Below are 15344 nucleotides of genomic sequence, written 5' to 3' on the forward strand. Positions count from 1 at the left end.
AAGATTGAACCCTAATGTAAGCTATGGACTTTAGTTGACAATAATGTATCAATATTGATTTATCAACTGAAACAAATGTACCACATTATTGCCAAATGTTAACAACAGGGGCAACTGTGTGCAGGGGAGAGAAGGGGTACATGGGAACTGTCTGTACTTCTTACACAGTTTGTCCACAATCCTAAAACTAATCTAAAAAATGAAGTTTATTAAAAAATTTTAAAACATATTTTGGGGGAAAAAAGCAAAGTATATATAGAGAGAGGCTTCTATTAATTTACCCAAGTGGGTAATTTGAAGAAATGCTTTCATGAAATAGCAGAGGATGGAGAACTTACTAGTAGATACAGAAAGGAATTTCTTACAAAAGGAGCTCAACCTAGAAGGGAGGCAGAAGTGCTTGGGTTTCTCAAGGGTCCTTACTCTGCTCTAATTTGCAGAATCACTTCCAACTCATAGCCGTCCTAATACAGTATAAGAGAACGAAACATTACTCGGTCCTGTGCCATCCTCACAGTAATAGGTATGTTTGAGTCCATTGTTGCAGACACTGTGTCAATCTATCTCTTTGAGGGTCTTCCTCTTTTTCGCTGACTCTCTAACAAGCCTGATGTCCTTCTCCATCATGACCAAAGTAAGCGAGACAAAGTCTTGCCATTCTCGCTTCTAGGGAGCATTCTAGCTGTATACACTTATTCATTTCTCTGGCAGTCCATGGTATATTCAATATTCTTCTCCAACACCATAATTCAAATGCATCAGTTCTTTAGTCTTTCATTTTCATTGTCCAGCTTTCGCATGCATATGAGGCAATTGAAAAGACCATGGCTCGGTGCCATCTTTGGAGTTGCATCCATTTTCTGAAGGATCTCAGTTGGTATTCTGTCAATTCCAAGAGTCCTGTTTTTTTGCCAACGCCTTCAGTGTAGCTTGAACTTCTTCCTTCAGTACCATGGGTTCTTGATCATATGCTACCTCCTGAAATGACTGAATGTTGACCAGTTTGTTTTCGGTATAGTAACTTTGCACATTCCTTCCATCTTCTTTTGATGCTTCCTGTGTAATTCAATTTTTTGCCCCTAGAATCCTTCAATACCGCAACTCAAGGTTTAAATTTTTCCTTCAATTCTTTCAGCTTGAGAAATGCCAAGTATGTTCTTCCTTTTTGGCTTTCTAACTTCAGGTCTTCACACATTTCATTATAATACCTTACTTTGTCTTCTTGATCTGCCCATTGAAATCTTCTGTTCAGCTCCTTTTACTTCACCATTTCTTCGATTTTCTTTAGCTATTCTACATTCAAGAGCAAGTTCCAGAGTCTCTTCTGACATCCACTTTGGTCTTTTCTTTCTTTCCTGTCTTTTTAATGACCTTTTGCTTTCTTCATGTATGATGTCCTTCATGTCATCCCACAGCTCTTCTGGTCTTCGGTCATTAGTGTTCAGTGTGCCAAATCTATTCTTGAGATGGTCTCTAAATTCAAGGGGGATATATTCAAGGTCCTACTTTGGCTCTCATAGACTTGTTCTAATTTTCTTCAGCTTCAGCTTGATCTTGCATATGAGCAATTGGTGATCTGTTCTATAATCAGCCCCTGTTCTGACTGATGATATTGAGCTTCTCCATCATTTCTTTCCAGAGATGTAATTGATTTGATTCCTGTAGATGCCATCTTGTGAGGTCCATGTGTATAGTCATAGACTATGTTATTGACAAAAGATATTTCTGATGACTAAGTCCTTGGTCTTGCAGAATTCTACCATGTGATCTCCGGTGTCATTTTTATCACCAAGGCCATATTTTCCAACAATTGATCCTTGTTCTTTGTTTCCAACTTTCATCTTTCAATCACCAGTAATTATCAATGCCTCTTGATTGCATGTTTGATCAATTTCAGACGGCAAAAGTTGGTAAAAGTCTTCAATTTTCTTCATCTTTGACATTAGTGGTTGGTGAGGAATTTAAACAATAGTAGTATTAACTGGTTTTCCTTGTAGGCATATGGATATTATCCTATCACTAATAGCATTGTACTTCAGGATAGATCTTGAAATGTTCTTTTTGACAATGAATCTGATGCCATTCCTCTTCAATTTGTTGTTGCTGGCATAGTAGATCACATGGTTGTCTGATTCGACATGGTCAATACCAGTGCATTTCTGCTCACTGATACCTAGGATATCAATGTTCAAGCATTCCATTTCAGTTTTCATGACTTCCAATTTTCCTAGACTCATACTTCATACATTCCATGTTCCAATTACTAATGGATATTTGCAGCTGTCTCTTCTCATCAGCAAATGAAGGTCCAGAAAGCTTTACTCCATCCACATCATTAAGGTTGACTCTACTTTGAGTAGGTAGCTTTTCTTCAGTTATATTTTGAGTGCCTTCTGATCTGAAGGGCTCATCTTCCAGCACTATATCAGATAATCATTATCAGAATAATTACTATCAGAAAATTATTCACTGGCTAATTTTTTTTTTTTTTTTTGGAAGTATATCACCAGGTCCTTCCTCCTAGTCTGTCTTAGTCTGGAGGCCCCACTGAAACCTTTCCAACTGCTGGTATTTGAAATCCAGGCAGTCCCTGGGTTGCAAACATCCAACATATGGACAACTCATACTTGCTCTTTAACGTTCTGTAAATTTGCCCTCACTTTGAAACAACTGAACAAACTCCTACTCGCAGCAAATTCTTCATCACAATCACCCCCCCCCCCACTTGTTGTACATGCAGCTTTTAAATCACTGAGAAGGCTTAGAGCCTTTTCTTGCACTAAACTACATGTAAGGTTAAATAAGAACTGTAGGCACCTGTTCCGACTTACCTAAACATTCGAGTAAAAGACACAGTAAGGAATGGATTTCACCTGTAACCTGGGGACTGCCTGTACCAGTGACATAGCTTCTATCATCACAGTGACACGCAAGCCACCACAGTACAACAAACTGACAGATATATCCATACCTATCTATCTATACAGATATATAATTATATATATCTCCCTCACAGGGTTGTTTTGAAGCTTATCAGAGTTAATGTGCTTAAAATAGTACTACCAAACCAAAACCAAGCCTATTGCCATCGAGTCAATTCCAAGTCACAGCGACCCTACAGGACAGAGTAGAACTGCTCTACTCTGGGTTTTCAAGGAGCGGCTGGTGGATTTGAACTGCTGACCATTTGGTTAGCAGCTGAGCTCTTAACCACTGCACCACCAGGGCTCCAAAATAGTGCCAGGCACCCAACAAACATTGAGTACTATTTTTATTAGCAAAACTGGTACTGCTATTGATCCCTGGGTGGCCCCAGATGTTTGCAATCAACTGCTAACCTAAAGGTTGGCAGTTCAAACTCACCCAGTGGTGCTGCAGAAGAAAGGCCTAGCAATCTGCTTCTGCAAAGATTACAGCCAAGAAAGCCTTATGGAGCAGTTCTACTCCGTAACATATGGGGTGGCCATGAGTTGAAATCGATTGGATAGCAAGGGGTTTGGGTTTTTTGTTTTTGGTATTGTTATTATCCTTTCATAAAGACTCAGCATGGTGAAATGGTTTGTCCAGGACCCTTAATTAGTAAATGTCAAAGACAAGACTTGAACTAACACCTTATGCTTTGAAATTCTGTCTTTTTCCAACATACCATGTTGCCAAATCCACAGGACACATTTCTCTTGGTCTAATTGGCAATTTTTTCCAAATCAGCTTATATGGAAGAAAATAAAGGATAATTGCCTCCCAGTGAAACAAAAACATGGTTTAAAACGACCATTGAAGTTACAAGATACAAAAATGGGTTGAAAAATGCTCTACATAACTTATTATTCATAATTAATTTATTCATAGGATTTGGGTTTTCAAAGCTACTTTATAATTTGCATGTTACAGAAGACAGCTGGTACTTATTTAAGTGCTTTTTTTCTGTCATAGAAGTGAGTGGTGAAATGCAATTAATAGCACAAACATTCAAAGTAAATGTTAGTGCATATGTATGGAACGTAGCAAGGGAAATATTTTTGGCTCCTGAATGCATTTGCCAATGTGAGAAAATGATGACAAGTTCTAATTATAAAGTCATTATAGTGAAGAACAAACAGAAACCACCTCTGGAGGTTTTGGAGAAAATCCTGAAAGGAGTTTTGCTTCTTGACTGAATCAAGTACGCATGGCTACCATAAAGATCTCCATGGAACCTAACAATCCTAAAAGCACCCATGCTAGTCTAGGTTATTTTCTAAGATCAAAGCCACAAACGCCAGTGGAAGACCTTCACATTACTCAGGAAATTTGAGACTTTCCATAAAACAATAGATTAAGGTAGTACAAATATAGATAGTAATGAGAAATCCAAAAAAAAAAACATCTTTCTCAGTCTTTTTGTAATTATACTGTTAAGTTTCTTGTCTACAGGGAAACTGTGCAGGTTTACAAGAAAAATGTTTAAGAAACACATCTAGAAACTTAACTGAATTGCGCTTACATTTGGGTGGCAATCGAAAGATGTTTCTACAGGAGTCATAATGAAATCATGTGCTATGCTGACATTTGTTCTAGACAGATGGAAATAACATTTGTCTCATGTTGCGTTCAGACAACTTTTCTGTCTGATCAGGAATTTAAAATAGGAATTGCCACACAAATGCACTTATGTGTTAGTAAATGTATGTTCCACTTACATGTACAAGGATTTCATTTTTGTCAAATTTTTTTTTCCAAAATTAATATTCAAACAAAGATAGCAATTTGCTGTTCATGTTTGTTACATTAACATTTTAGTCAATTCCTTCTCCTACTTAAAGTACAAGAACATTCAAAACCATTTTTCACTTAACATTTGGGGCTGTGGTCACTTTGACATTATGTCTTTTAAAAATGAACACAAGAATAAGTTGGAAGCCAAGTTTTACTTTAGGATAACAAACTAAACCATAAGCCATTGCTTTGAAGTTCCATGATATTAAGATTTTCTCAAGGTCAGTCTTTGCTGAATGGTACCCCAAATCTCTTCAGATTAGTAATTCCATTTGTAATATTACTTATATCGCTATACTTATATGCATGATAGTATGCAGTCATAATAGTTATCAATGAGTGTACTCTTTTTTAAGTTACTTTAAAAGCATGATAAACTCACCTTAGAGAGTCCACCTACTTCCAGATAAAAGCAGATAATGAATACATTCCAGATGACCCAGAGGGCAGTCCATACTGTATACTAGATAGAAAGGGGGAAAAAAAGAGAAGAAAAATGTGCAGATGAAAGTTATGTATTCTAAATAAATCAATAATAACCTATCAATAAGTATAAGTCTTCTGGGAAGAAACACTCAGGGAGCTCTCAAAAAGAGTGCTCCATATAAGGTCCCTTAAGATCTCTAGAAATTAAAAATCCAATAGTTTCTACAGCTCTCAGTAGATGCCATTAAAACTAGATTTATTTTTAAAGTGCTTTCCTGGCTTGCAGATGCAAGTTAAATCCAAGTGCTGACTTGATTTCTGTTCTCTTAGTATTATCTTTTTCAAGGAATGCCATTATAAAAAATTTTATGTGTGCTATCTATTTATCTACCTACCTACCTATTTATGTCTATTTAAGTTATAATATTAAACTATCAAAATTTTAAGAATGTTAGTCAAAAGCCAGTACTTACATATCCTGAATGTTTGAAAATGGATATGTGAAGTAAAATGAACAAACTTTGATTTATTGGTCCATTTTATTAAGAGTAGACTGTGTGCCTCTAATAAAGTCGTATCATAAAAAATATAAAATGCTTCTAAAAAGCACAGAAATTAATAATTAGGATTAGGATTAAACAAATGAACCACAGATTTGTTGCCACTGAATGATTCCTACTCATAGTGACCCTATGAGCATTAAACCAGACCCACTGCCACCAAGTCAGTTTCAACTCATAGCAACCCTATAGGAGAGAATAGAAATGCCTGTTTCCAAGGCTGTAAATCTTTACAGAAGCAGACTGTCACATCTTTCTCCTGGGGAGCAGCTGGTGGGTTCCACTGCTGATTTTTGGTTAACAATCAAGAGCTTAACCATTGCGCAACCAGATTTCTGCCTGTGAGCATAAGGCAGCCCCATATTGGGACTTATAGAAGAGAGGGCCTATGGGCAGCTCACCTTATCCAGTTACTTCCTTATGCTGACAAAGAACGTGAGGCCCAAAGAACTGAAGAACAGAATGGTTTGGATGACTGAGGATGGTACTTAGGGAGGACAATTAACGGGTCAAATGTAATAGTTTGCCCATTCATTTTACTTTACCACAAAATTATATAAATTATTAATTTCTTAAATAGGCATACTAATTAAATTACTGCTTTCTATCAGTGATTATAATTGTTATATGCTATTGTTAAATACTGAAATCATTTCCTTAATTTGTTCTATGTCAAACAATAAACCATTGCCCTCAAGTTGACTCTGACTCATGGTGAACTCCTGTTACAGAGTAGAACTGCTCCGTTGGGTTTTCTTGGCCTTTCTTCTGTGGCACCAGTGGGTGAGTTCGAACTGCCAACCTTCAGGTTAGTAATCAAGAGCAAACTGCTTGTGCCCCCCAGGAAGCCTATGTCAAATAATAGAATAATGAATTGTATACACTGTATTTAAAAAAAAAAAAAAAGCTGGAGGAGCCCTGGTGGCTCAGTGGGTAAGAGCTATGGCTGCTAACCAAAAGGCTGCCAGTTCGAACCCACCAGCTGCTCCTTGGAAACCCTATAGGGCAGTTCAACTCTGTCCTATAAGGTCACTATGAATCAGAATCAACTCAAAGGCAACATGATAAAATAGCCAAATTCCTGTTAGAAGCCTCATCAGAAGCTGTTAACTATTCATACAATTAAATAAAAATTTTGTACCTTTTTGTTATTTATAATTTTTTAAAGCCTTTCAAAATAATCTTATGTAGCTGTGTAATCTTATAATTGGGTACATTTGTTGTCACATCACACATCTTTTCTTTTTTTAAGGAATAATACAATAATAATAATTAGTTAAGGCTCCTAAATTTTTGCAATTTTAGAGAAGTTTGAGAATATGCTAACAAGTTAATATAAGTTAGAATATGTATTGAAGTGCTTGGTGTTTGCAGATATTGCTGCTGCTGCTGCTAGCTTCTGCTATTAAAGTCTTCTAGAATAAGTGAACTTATACTGTACAATTTTTAAAAAAATGTGCCATATGCATTGAAACTCACTTTTCTAAACCACAAAATTTTCCCAAGAACATTGAAAACAGCTAACTTGTATCCTTAACGCATATTTTTACAAACTGATGAATAAGTCACAATGAATTTTGAAGCGATTGCTAATAAGATCTTATCTGGGGTCTGATATTTTCCATTCTAAATAAATCTAATTACAGATATGTTGGAATTGGGAGAACACTGCAGACCACTAAGTCATAAGTAAAAAGATCGTAGCATAAGTAGGGAAGGACAGAAAAGAAAGCAAGAATAGAGTAAGGAATGAACTAAATTAACTGTAAAGTCATATGATTCTTAATTATTAGGACTACAAACCTAAACCCACATGTATTGTTCTAGGAAAGTCAATTAATTCATAGACACAGAAAATGCATAATAAAAAACATCTATTTAAAAATCAAAGCACAAATTTTGTGATTGAATATATGCAGGATCTCTCAGAAGTTGTACTATCGATGCCAATTTTAACTTTCAAAGATAAAACTACCAGTCTGAGTAGACTCTAACAGGCATCTTCTAAATTATTAAAAATAACATCAATTGACATTATTTTGATGTTTCTGTGTTCCCGGTGCTGTGCTAAGCACTTTACTTAGAGCTCATCATTCAGTCATTGTACTAAAACCATGTTAGAGAGATAATCATTTGGTCATCTATTTAGTGTCAGAATTAGGATTTGAAACCTGACAATCTGACTCCAGAACTGGGATTCAGAAGCATTACACGATAGGGCTCTGTTTTAAAAAATTGTAGGATAATGACTACAGAATAATTCGTTAGTTAATCCTTCACCAGGTTTAGCAGTTTGTCAAGTGACTATTTCACCAAATCATCAATTTACCAGAATTTTATTTCATTCATATATATTTCTATAAAATATATGGATTACACCCAGATATACAGAAAACAAAAATCCTCACAACTGGACCAATAAACAACATCATGATAAACAAAGAATAGATTGAAGTTGCCAAAGAGTTCATCTTACTTAGATTCACAATCAACAACCATGCAAGCAGTCAAGAAATCAAACGACATATCACGTTGGGCAAATGTTCTGCAAAAACTTTAAAGTGTTGAAAAGCAAAGATGTCACTTTGAGGACTAAGGTGCGCCTCACCCAAGCCATGGTATTTTCAATCATCTCATATGCATGTGAAAGCTGGACAGTGCATAAGGAAGACGGAAGAAGAGTTGATGCCTTTGAATTATGATGCTGGCAAAGAATATTGAATATACCATGGGCTGCCAGAAGAAAGAAAAAATCTGTCTTCAAAGAAGTACAGCCAGAATGCTCTTTGGAAGCGAGGATTTCGTCTCATGTACTTTGAACATGCTATCAGGAGGAACCAGTCCCTGGAGAAGGACATCGTGCTTGGTAAAGTAGAGGGTCAGCAAAAAAGAGGAAGATCCTCAATGCAATGGATTGACACAGTGGCTGCAACAATGAGCTCAAACACAGCAACCATTGTGAGAATGGTGCAGGACTGGACAGAGTTTCTTTCTGTTGTACACAGGATCACTATGAATCAGAACTGACTCGATGGCACCTAACTACAACAACATATGTTCTATAACTGGTAATGTTTTGGGAATGACGGTGTCTTTTATATTCTACAATTAATGTGTCATGCATGATATGAGCATCATGGCTTTTATTTTATTTTTTGTCAATATTGTGGCGTTTCTCTTCTAATGTATTAATTTGATAAGAACAAACAATATTTGTATTATTGAGTTTTGAGTTATTACGAGACGTAAACTATGTACCTCAATGTGCACCTGAGACAGAAATGTCTACATAAAGATAGAGGGAAAGATGTTTCTAATGATACAAAGACATTCATAGGAACTTATCTAGGCAGGAAGTAAACACCCTCCTCCTTATCTACATGCGTAGGTTCCAAAGACCAGGTCATTATGCAAAGATGGAGAATGACCAAATCAGATCACAAAATGGAGGATGACTACATCATTACATAACTGCCAAATTACATCATTATATAAATGCCAAATTACATCACTGCATAACTGCCAAACTGAGAATCATAGCCCACCATATTGACACATAACCTTAACCATCATAGCCAGTGTTACTCTCACCTTGCACCTTGATGTTTGTTACTGCTAGATGTACATTATTAATGCACAAAATAGTCAGACAATAGATTTTTTACTATTGTCATGAATGTGAGATAAAATTGAGGAGTAGGTGTATTAGGTACAATACATGGCATAAAAAACTGGCTATCCACCCTGCCTTCTTTTGGAAGTGCGTTATTTTATTCATAATTCAATTAAAATAAGAATTTAAAAGAGATGACTGTATTTTTAATAAACACTTTTAATAAACATCCTTTGTTTATCCTGGAGCACACCTATGTGCCCTTATATCCAGATAGATCTAAGTAGAGAAGACTTAACTTCCTAATATTAAAAAAAGCAAAACAAAACAAAACAAAACTGTGTACAGTATCTATTTACTTACCTATATATACTACTTTGCTTATGTTCAGTACATATATTTTAAATCCTAATTTACATAAATAAATCCTGCCTGTATGGATGAAATAAGTGTTCACATACTCTACGTGGCTTCATGAATATTTCCTAGTTTTATGAAGATATTTCAGCATTTTAAATTGAAATGAATTTAGAAGTCTTCCAATCTATCTTTTCCCTATTCAGGAATCAGTCTATATAACATGAATTATTTTTACTTTCTGAGCTAGCTTTTGTTTCCAATTACCAGAAAGACCATTTACCAGAAAGACCATTTACTCATTCACTCATGTGTATATTAAGCAGCTACAATATTATGCACAATATGCTAGACTTATTAAAATGGGAGGTCCCTTGCTCACTCATTGTTCTAACATTTCTAGAGTTTATATCCAGGAAAACTTTAAGAGCAGCCTACCATCTCTACATTTTAACTGCAAGGAGAGCAAAGTGAATGGAAAGAAAGATGTATTGACAGGTCAGTCACGTATTGAGCATTACTCTGTGCTAGGTGATGCTAAGAAAGTCACGTACTTTATATTATATAATTCTAAAAAATGGTCCATGAGTCAAGTTGAGATAACTATGGCACAAAGAAGGCAAATAACTGTCTGAAGGCTTTACAGTCAATAATTATTAATGGAGCTGGGATTTAAATCTGGTGCCACTTGGAGACTTAATGCTCTTAACTGCAATGCTGAGCAGTAATTCAGGAAGGTGTTTTATGATGACATGTAGGAAAATTTTGCTATGTTATATTTCACATCAAACAAATTGTTCTTTGCATATGTGCATTGGCTCAAGGGTCAAATAACTAAATTGTGTACCTAGCAAATTCATTTGGTAATTTTTAGTTTTTAAGGGCTGTTTTGAGTTAATTTTAATTCCAAAGTTAATCTTTATTTTTAAAATGCTAAATAAATTAACTAGTGCTTCTTCATTTAAATTTACTTAAATCTGCTTGATTTAAAAAATCACCCATTAATGAATAAATATTTAAATAATTCTAGGGCAGAATATCATTTCAGACTTTAAAAGTAAGCTTTTGAAAATATTTAGCATAGGAGTAAACAGACAGGAAACAGCTGATTCCAGAACAGTACTTTATGTCTGCTAAGTACTGTTTCACAGTCCACACTCTGCTTCATATAGTCTACAGCCAAAGAAACACAAAAGCTGCATTCAAATCCTAAGACTGAACTTGGTATCCCCTCCCACCTTGCAGCTTAGTTAAAACAATTTTTTAATCTGCAAAGGTGTCCCATATTACAAAGTTGTTTTTTTTTTTTGTCTTCTAAAAGATAATACAGAAATAGTAAATTGGACCTTATCAGTGGTGATGATATCAGAAGAAGAAATACTGCTTTTTCGTTTTGTTATTCTGGTGAATTTTTCTAATGTAGGATTTCCTCAATGATAGTGGCAGCAGCCTGCAGCATTATGTTTCTTAGAAGAAGATAAGTCTTGAGGAGTAAGCCAGCTAATGGTAAGTGTAGGCATAGCAGCATGTACTATTTTACCATGTAAATTTTCAACTGTGTTCAAATTTAGATAATGAACACATTCTCAATCTGTCATTGTAAATTCAGTCAGGACAATTCCTCTTGCTGAGCTATTGTTGACAAGTTCAGAGAAAAGAAATTACTGTCTAGTCCATCCTGTGAAATTGTTTGGTGAAATAACCTTTAATTCACTTATTATTTTTTTCAATTAAGCATATCTAAAGGATGAAAAAGAAGGAATCAAATTGACTACATCTGTGGAAAGAAATGATGGAAAAGCTCAATAACATCAGTTAGAACAAGGCCAGGGGCCGCCTGTGGAACAGACCAACAATTGCTCATATGCAAGTTTAAGTTGAAGCTGAAAAAAAATTAAAACAAATCCATGAGAACCAAAACATGACCTTAAGTATATCCCACTCGAATTTGGAGATCATCTCAAGAATAGATTTGACGCACTGAGCGCTGAGTGAACACCAGATGAGTTAGGGGATGACATGGAGGACATCATACATGAAGAAAGTGAAAGGTCATTAAAAAGACAGGAAAGAAAGAAAAGACCAAAGTGGATGTCAGAAGAGACTCTGAAACTTGCTCTTGAAGATAGGAAAAAGAGAAAAGAGAAAGGAAGAAATGATGAAGCAAAAGAGCTGAATAGAAGATTTCAAAGGGCAGCTGGAGAAGACAAAGTAAAGTATTATAATGAAATGTGCAAAGACCTGGAGTTAGAAAATCAAAAGGGAAGAACAAGGTTGATATTTCTCAAGGAGAAAGAACTGAAGAAAAAATTCAAACCTCGAGCTGCAATTTTGAAGGATTCTATGGGCAAAGGAGTCCTGGTGGTGCAGTGGTTAAGAGCTTGCCTGCTAACCAAAAGGCAGGCAGTTCAAATCCAGCACCCACTCCTTGGAAACCCTATGGGGCAGTTGTACTCTGTCCTGTAGGGTTGCTATGAGTCAGAATCATCTAGACAGTAATGGATTTGGTTTTTGGTTTTCTTCTATGAAAAAAATATTGAACGACACAGGAAGCATTAAAAAAAAAAAAAAAAAAAAAATGGAAGGAATACACAGAGTCACTCTCCCAAAAAGAATTGGTCAATTTTCAACCATTTCAGGAGGGAGCATATGATCAAGAACTGACGGTTTTGAAAGAAGAAATCCAAGCTGCACTGAAGGCACTGGTGAAAAACAAGGCTCCAGGAATTGACGGAATACCAATTGAAATGTTTCAGCAAACGGTTGCAACAGTGGAAGTGCTCACTTGTCTATGACAAGAAATTTGGAAGACAGCTACCTGGCCAACCTACTGGAAGAGATGCAGATTTGTGCCCATTCCAAAGAAAGGTGATCCAACAGAATGTGGAACTTATCACACAATGTCATTAATATCACATGCAATTAAAATTCTGCTAAAGATAATTCAAAAACAGTAGCAGCAGTATATTGACAGGGAACTGCCAGAAATTCAAGCCAGATTCAGAAGAGGACTTGAAACAAGAGATATCATTGCTGATGTCAGACGGATCTTGGCTGAAAGCAGAGAATACAAGAAAGATGTTTACCTGCGTTTTATTGACTATGCAAATTCATTCTACTGTGTGGATCATAAGAAATTAAAGACAACAGTTCGAAGAATAGGAATTCCAGAACACTTAATTGTGCTCATATGGAACCTGTACATAAACCAAGAGGCATTTGTTAAAACAGAACAAGGGCATACTGCATGGTTTACAATTGGGAAAGGTATGTGTCAGGGTTGTATCCTTTCACCATACTTATTCAATCTGTATGCTGAGCAAATAATCTGAGAAGATGGACTATATGAAGAACACGGCATCAGGACTGGAGGAAGACTCATTAATAACCTGCAATGTGCAGATGACACAACCTTGCGGGCATTGACTTGAAGCACTGACTGATGAAGATCAAAGACATCACCCTCAGTATGGACTACACCTCAACATAAATCAAAATCCTCACAATTGGATTAATAAGAAACATCATGATACCAAAATACCAAACCCACTGCTGTCGAGTCAATTCAGACTCTAATGACTGTATAGGACAACGTAGAACTGCCCCACAGGGCTTCAAAGGAGTGGCTGCTGGACTCAAACTGCCAACATTTTGGTTAGCAGCCATTTTAGGCTGGGTTCTCTAGAGAAGCAAAACCAGTAAAACGTATAAATATATATAGAAAGAGATTTGTATCAACGAAATGCCTCACGGGGTTGTAGAGACTGGAACATCCCAAGTCCATGGGTCAGGCTGGAGGCTTCTCCTGATTCACATATCTGTAGGGACTACTGAATCCAAGACTGGTAGGTCAGATAGCAGAGCTGTTGCTCACAGGCTGCGAAGATCAATGAATCCCGAGATCGGCAGGCAAGACCGCAGGTAAACTGCTAGTTTAAGTCCTGAGAACTAGAGGTCAGACAAACAGGAGCCAGCTGCAGGATCCAGAGCAAGAAAAAGCCCAGGAGCCTTGTCAGAATGGTCACTTACTTATATTCAACGCAGGCCACACGCCCAAGGAAACTCCCTTTCAACTGACTGTCTACTCACAGCAGATCCCATCATAGGGATGATCACATTATATCAAATCTCAACACAGAAGTGATCACAACTTCCTATGACTGCCAAACCACTGAAAATCATGGCCCAGCAAAGTTGACACACAATCTTAACTATCACAGAAGCTAAGCTGTTAACCACCAAGCCACCAGGGCTCCAACATCATGATAAACACAGAAAATATTTTACTTGGATCCACAACAAACACCTGTGGAAGTTGCAGTCAAAAAATCAAGCAATATATTGCATTGGGCAAATCTGTTGAAAGACCTCTTTAAAGTGTTAAAAATCAAAGATGTCACTTTGAGGACTAAGGTGCACCTAACCTAAGCCATGGTGTTTTTTTTGTTTTTTTTTTTTTTTAATCTTAATTAAAAATAATTTATTGCTAAAAAATGCTAACCATCATCTGAATCTTCAGTGAGTCTTAATCTTTATGCTGGTGGAGGGTCTTGACTCGATGTTGATGGCTGTTGACTGATGAGGGTGGTGGTTGTGGAAGGTTGGGGTGGCTGTGGCATTTTCTTATTTTACTTTATTTTATTGTTGTACTTTAAGTGAAAGTTTACAACCAAGTTAGTCTCTCATACAAAAATTCATATATACCATGTAATGTGACCCTAACTGCTCTCCCTACACTGTGACAGCACACTCCTCCCTTCCACCCCTGATTTCCCATGTCCATTCAGTCAGCTCCTGACCCTCTTTGCCTTCTCATCTCACCTCTGGACAGGAGCTGCCCATTTAGTCCTATGTATCTACCTGAGCTAAGAAGCACACTCTTCATGAGTATCATTTTATGTCCCATAGTCCAGTCTAATCTTTGTCTGAAGAGTTGGCCTTGGGAATGGTTTCAGTTCTGGGTTGACAGTACGGGGCCAGTCTGGTCTTTTTACTAGAATTCGAGTTCTGTACCCCACTTTTCTCCTGCTGCATCAGGGAATCTCTGTTGTGTTCCCTGTCAGGGCGGTCATTGGTGGTAGCCGGGCACCATCAAGTTCTTCTGGTCGCAGGTTGATGAAGTCTCTGGTTTATGTAGCCCTTTCTGTCTCTTGGGCTAATACTTTCCTTGTGACTTTGGTATTCTTCATTCTCCTTTACTCCAGGTGGGTTGAGACAAATTGATACATCTTAGATGGCCGCTCACTAGCTTTTAAGACCCTAGATGCCACCCACCAAAGTAGGATAAGGAACATTTTCTTAATAAACTTTGTTACGCAAATTGACCTAGATGTCCCCCAAAAGCATGTTCCCCAGACGTCCGCCCCTGCCACTCTGTCCCTCGAAGTGTTTGGTTGTATTCAGGAAACTTCTTGGCTTTGGTTTAGTCCAGTTGTGCTGACTTCCCATTAGTGTGTGCCATCCTTCCCTTCACCTAACATAATTCTTGTCTACTATCTAGTTAGTGAATAACCCTCACCCTCCCTCCCCACCCCTGTAACCATCAAAGAATGTTTGCTTCTGTGTTTAAACCTTTTATTGAGTTCTTATAATAGTGGTCTTATATAATATTTGTCCTTTTGTGACTGACTAAA

General features: G+C 36.9%; 1 protein-coding gene across 1 annotated transcript in view; it reads right to left on the reverse strand.

Moving 5' to 3' along the window:
• The window catches only part of NKAIN3 (sodium/potassium transporting ATPase interacting 3), an 831485-nt gene that overhangs the window by 389129 nt on the left and 427012 nt on the right, over positions 1 to 15344 (reverse strand). Inside the window, exon 3 of the mRNA XM_004372606.2 lies at positions 5138 to 5218. Coding sequence (XP_004372663.2) covers positions 5138 to 5218 — 81 coding nt within the window. The remainder of the gene's footprint in view (positions 1 to 5137; positions 5219 to 15344) is intronic.

The sequence above is a fragment of the Trichechus manatus genome, unplaced genomic scaffold (assembly GCF_000243295.1).
Source record: "Trichechus manatus latirostris isolate Lorelei unplaced genomic scaffold, TriManLat1.0 scaffold00018, whole genome shotgun sequence".
NCBI lineage: Eukaryota > Metazoa > Chordata > Mammalia > Sirenia > Trichechidae > Trichechus > Trichechus manatus.